The 5555-nt window shown below is 54.3% G+C and overlaps 1 protein-coding gene across 1 annotated transcript in view; it reads right to left on the bottom strand.

The window, feature by feature from the left end:
* Window positions 1-4736: 4736 nt before the first annotated feature.
* The window catches only part of GMDS (GDP-mannose 4,6-dehydratase), a 539088-nt gene continuing 538269 nt past the window's right edge, over window positions 4737-5555 (bottom strand). The window contains exons 10-11 of the mRNA XM_015557241.1: window positions 5406-5474; window positions 4737-5184 (exon numbers count right to left, since the gene is read on the bottom strand). Coding sequence (XP_015412727.1) covers window positions 5122-5184; window positions 5406-5474 — 132 coding nt within the window. The 3' untranslated portion in view covers window positions 4737-5121. The remainder of the gene's footprint in view (window positions 5185-5405; window positions 5475-5555) is intronic.

Here is a 5555-nt window from a genome sequence, read left to right as displayed (position 1 = left end):
GGGTGCGCGCGTCCCCTCGTCCCCTCCGGACAGCCCACAGCGGCCCCAGGGCCTTTCCGGAGCCTGTGCCCGGCGGAGCTTCCTTGCATTGCTAATGGGGATTCGTATTATAACTAAGCACGGAGGACACCCGCCTTTCGGTTGCGCCAAGAGGAGGAGTGTGGAACAACCCGAGTGGAGGCGCCCCCAGAGCCTCAGTCCTGTGTCCGGGGACAGCCAGGGGAATTGGGCCTCACCACTGTTCCCACCGCCAAGGGCTGTCAAAGTGCTAGAAATTCCCAGATAGAACTCGGTGGGGTGCCGTCCTGGGTCATCAGTCCCTCCCTCCTCCCCCGCGGGGCGTCCTGCACTCCCACGCCCACTCCCACTCCCGCTCTGGTTCCACGGAATATCCGGGAGGTGCAGGGCAGCGATGTAAAGTGTTTGGTGACGGGAAATAATGCGACATTGCTCTGCATTTGCCCCTGGCTTCGGGCGGGCTGTGACCTACTCAGTCCCGAGGAAAGAGTCCCTGGAGCCAGGGGCCTCGGGTGCCGCTGGATCACACCTCCCTTTCTTCCTGGCGCTGCCGGGGAGAAGTGGCACAACAGGAAAGCCTCGCCAGAAGGCCCGTCCCGGGCGGCTTCCTCACCATAAAAAGTCAGGCTCCAGCCGAGGTCCTGACCCCTTCCAAATATACATCCCCGCGCCCTCGGCCGCCTCGCCAGCGCGGGCCTCCGGCGGCGCGGCTTCCTCCAGGCTGGCCGGCCCCAGGGCCTCCGGTCAGAGTGGTGGGAGTCGGGAGCCCCCATTTCAGTTGTCTCCCCCAGGTCACCAAAGCTCTCGTGCTTTGGAGCTTTGGCTTTTCTAAGCGTCCATCCCGCGTGCACCCAGAGTGCACCGGAGCACTGGCGAGGCCAGGACTATGGCTGTGGAAGGTGTTTTTGTTTTTTGTTTTGTTTTTCTTAAGGACACCTGACACCTGTCCATCACCCCCTCGGCTCCCCGCAGGTGTGCCTGGTGGGGAGAGCCGGCTGTCCGCGCCCCTACGCGTGTGCGGGACCTCCTGCCCGGCCTGGGCGGAGGGGCGCGCGGTGGGGGCCCGCAGTTTGCCAGTCCGAGATCAGGAGGCCGCCCAGGGCTCAGAGCTAGGGAGGGGAGACAGGGCCATCGGAGGCCTCCGCAGTCGCCTTAGGGGCCCTGCAGCACCGCAGCAAAGCGGTCCCAGCGCCCGTGGCCTGACTTGAGGGGCTTGCACACAGGCAGGCACCTCAGTTCCTGAGTTTAGAGATCAAAAGGGGCAGCTGAGAACCTGGCGTCCGGGCGTCAGTTGTGTGTGACCCCTGACCCCGGAGGAAGGGCGGGAGACGGGGAGTAGGCGCGGGCTCTGGGCCTGGGGTCAGCACGCGGTCGTCGGCCTCCCAGCAGACTGGCTGAGGAAACCCGTGAGGGTGGAGTCGGGTCGGGCCATGGTATTCCAAAAGAGGCCATGGAAGGTCTGGGGGATAGAGCGCACGCTGGAGTAGCGAGGGTGCGCATTGGCTGCCTGCGGGAAGGCCCGCAGCTTGCGCCTGGAGGAGGGAGCGACGGCCACGTAGGCTTGGAATGGCCGGAGGTCCAGTCTCCGTAATAATCCTGATGGCACACACGTCAAAATGTGCTTCCCGCACTCAGAGTGCACCAGAGGGAGAAGGAGGTCACAGGGAGGTCTTGGCCTGGAGCCTGCTTGGGGCAGGGCAGCAGCACCCCCAGGCCTCCTGGAAGAAATCCGGCCCAGACCCCGGGGGTTGGAAAGGACACTGTGAACTGTGGCAAACCTCCGGCTGCGGAGGGTGGGCTAGTCCCCGAGAGGCTTCGTGTCCCAGTTGTCACTGCTGTTTGTGAAAATTCCCAGTGACTACAACCCACAATTTCTGGAGATGGCAGTGGCATGTGTGAATATGTTGTAACACATGCACACAGAAACACACGATATTTTTTAAAACTCAGTGCGGGTTCTCTGTACCCCCCACTCCTCATTCCATGTTTTGAAGGCTGCAGTGCAGGTCGTGAAAAACAGATGAGTGTGAACTTGGACTTTTGGGATATTTTAAAACTGAGAATACTGTAAAATACTTTCAACAATAAAGATTTAATTTTTTTTAAAAAAACACACATACAAAAATATGAGACTACCTGATTGGAATTCCCACAACAAACAAGATGCTGGGGATGCTTTGAGGCTTTTTTGGGGGGCTTACACATTTATTTGTAAAGTTTAAGGTTATTTTGAAATGAAATTTCAAAGTGCTGTCTCCTACTACAACCTTTAGTAACACAGGGAAGGTCTCATTCGCCAGCAGCCAACCAGTGTGGCCAAGGTTCTAGGGAATCTTGGTGGTTGGTGTTGGTGATGAAAGGAGATAAGAGGAGACTGAAGCCATTCCACAGCCTGAAATGAGCCCTCTTACAGAGAGCATTATCTCCCAAGCTCTCCCCCTAAAGGTCCTACAGTCTGCCACAGGCCTTCGTTCTAAATAGCTATAGAGGTGTGTGAGGCTTCTTATGCCTGACCTAGCTCCCTTCTAATTCCTTAATGACAAAGGGCAGCAGACAAAGCCCATGACAGTCTGGCAGGCAAGTCTGATGGAAAGTGAGGCTGCTGGGTGGCCCATGCATCCATGCACCTTGTTGCTCATCTGGGGCACTAATGAGGGGTTGGACTGCTTTGCTATTATATTTGACTGTACTAAAGTTGTAAGTTTCTTAGTTTTTAACTTTAAAAAAATGGAGATGGAACATATTTTATCACATCTAAAATGAATAGCCAAAGCTGGCAGAACAGAAAAAAAGGGGAAAATAAGTTCACTGAAACTGAATTGATATTTAAGATAAAATTGTCTTGAAGATGTCCAAATGAAATTCACAGCACAAAAAGAGTCAAATTTGTTCTTTTTCTCCTTTAAAACACACTCAGTGAGGCTTAGAAGTCAAGTGGACCCCCACCTTCCCATTGAGGGTGCAGGAATAAAGAGAAGGTTGCAACCAAAAATACTCCTTGTGTCTTTCATAAACTGATTGTCCAGACCATTTTGGGAAGAATAGTTTAATGTTATGGCTCCACTGGACTCCCATTAAACCCCTACCTAGGATCTGTCCTGGTCTTCACTGAAGAGCTTAGTATGCCTTTAGGCTAATAAGCCACAAAACACTGAATTGAATGGGGTCACTGCAAGCCCTGGAATGGTCTCCTTGCCTGGGTATGGGATGAGGTGGAGGGTTCAGGGGGTCAGAGGAGAAAAGGAGGTGCCTGTCTGTCAGGTCAAGGCTAAGGGGAACGTGGGTGAATGTGTTTATTTGTGAGTATATGTGTGACAGTGTGATAGCAGGTTTGTGAGTTATGCTTGCAAGTGAGTGAATGTGTATGAAATGGCGTGTTGGTAGGTGTGTATTTGTGTTTGTGAGTGTTTGGATGTGTGTATTGAAGTCTGTGAGTGACAGTGTGTGAGTATGTAAGTGTGAGTGTGTGTGTATGTGTGCCCACCAGCCTGCCTCGTCCTGGAGGCCCAGTCTGCCAGGGACCATCTGTTTCCAATTAGCAGCATCCCGATTGGGAGAAGGCCCCATCCTGGGGCAGCTTCTGAGAAGGGGGCCGCTAGCTAGCTCAGGCCACCCTAGTTCTGCTCCATCAAAGCTGAGGCTGGCCCTGGCCAGTATGCTGTCGCAGCAACTCTGGGCAGCCACACAAAGAATCCTCTTTCCTGCCGCCAGCCTTTGGAGCCGGGGTCCTCCCCAGACGGTAAACCTGCTGGAGATACATTCAGAAACAGTTCGCCCGCACTCACAGGATGGGCAAGGCTGGAAGTCCATTTGCTATAAAGTTTTACTTTGTTTTCCTTGGAGGGAAAGTGAAGGGAAGAAGAGCCCTGATTTAATTTGTTCTGCAGCAAAATATGGCATTTCACGCAGAGGTATCCACCTGTATGCAGATCCTTGCTTGCTGCTGCAGATTCCATATGTTTGTGTGTTCACCTGCCATGGCTGTGCAGACACACTGTCCACGGCTCAAGAGCCCATGCCTGTGGTCCAAGCCAGGCCACCTAAATGGTGCACTTAGTGAAACTGGTCAGTGATCCCAGGCCCAGACTTAAAACCTCCGTATTATAATTTCTAATTAATGCTGATGTAGTTGAAGGGCACAGGACCTGGCATATATTAGGCACTTAATGTAAATTGGTTGAATGACTAAATCAAAATTAGATTTAAAAAGTGATGTAGCACTGAGAAGAGGTCGGAGGTAAGTATTGTGTAAGATTCTAGACCACAAGGGAAAGCATGGCTCACAGACCTCTGGGTAACCCAGGGGCTTCGGCGTGGAATGTTCCAACAATATTTACTTACCTTCAAGTTTCTTCTCCTAACCCCCCTCTATTTCTGAAGCCTTCCTTTGAGATGACTGGAGCCCGTGGGTTCTAATTATAGCCAGCAGAGACCAGAGCGGTGTGAATGCCTCCTTTCTGCAGGAACTGGGTTTCCAAATGGGCTGGAGAGACTGGCTTATTGTCACTGGGAGGGAGACAAATGTCCAGGCAGAGACTTAGGAGGACACATGGCAAAGTCAGCCTGGGCCCGCAGGGTCTGCCTGCAGGGGCTCTCTCAAAAGGGAGCAGGCCTGCAGGGAGCTATTTCACTCCAAGCCATGGATCGAGGTTTTCTGTTTTGTTTTGTGGCCCTTATAGCTGCTTTTATAACTTGCAGAAAACATGGACACCAACTCCTGCTGGTTTATAGAAAGGCCATTTTTAATCAGAAAAAAGAAAACCATTTGAAAGCCTCACAATTTCAGCTAATGACATAATTTCAAGTAAAGTGAACATGTGATTAAAACATCTTTTTGATTTCATAAAACCATTCAGAGAAGGCCTCGACAAAGGGAAAGTGGGCCAAACCGGAGCGCAGCGTCCTGTCCCGGCTGCTGCAAACCTGAGCCTGAGCGGCCACAGGCCTGCTGGCAAGACCACTGCTCAGTGGCTGCGGGGGGTCTCCAGCAGCTCTCGGAAGGGCGCGCCCCTCGCTCCTCCCTGGACCACTGGTGCAGCCCCCAAAGGCTGGTTCTGCCGGGGACAGAGGCCGGTGGGGCGGCTTGGCGCTGGGCGGCCACGCTCAGGCGTTGGGGTTGTTCCGCATGAGCTCCACGTCGGCATCTACCATCTCCCGCACCAGCTCCTGGGATCAGAGACAAAGGGTGGGCGCCGAGGGTGGGGTTTCAGGCACTCTCTCCTGGCGACACCTCCACCCCCGTGGCGGCTCCCCGCTGCCCTCTCGCCATCCGATCTGGGCACCACCGGCGTCCAGCTGCCCGCCAGGGGGCCACCCTCCCGCGGGGCCCACCGGACTAGCTCTGCGGCAAGGGGGCCCACGGGTCCCAACGCGCAGGGGACACTTACATCAAAAGCGACCCGGGGCTTCCAGTTCAGCTTCTGTTTCGCTTTGGTGCAGTCTCCTTGCAGAAAGTCCTGAGGGTGGAGAGAGAGAGAGAGAGAGAGAGAGAGAGAGAGAGAGAGAGAGACGGGGGGGGGCAGGGGGGCGGTCCCGGG

This window comes from Myotis davidii, unplaced genomic scaffold (genome assembly GCF_000327345.1).
Source record: "Myotis davidii unplaced genomic scaffold, ASM32734v1 scaffold230, whole genome shotgun sequence".
Taxonomy (NCBI): Eukaryota; Metazoa; Chordata; class Mammalia; order Chiroptera; family Vespertilionidae; genus Myotis; species Myotis davidii.
Note: the sequence above shows the minus strand (reverse complement) of the source record. Positions and strands in the feature narration are given on the sequence as shown.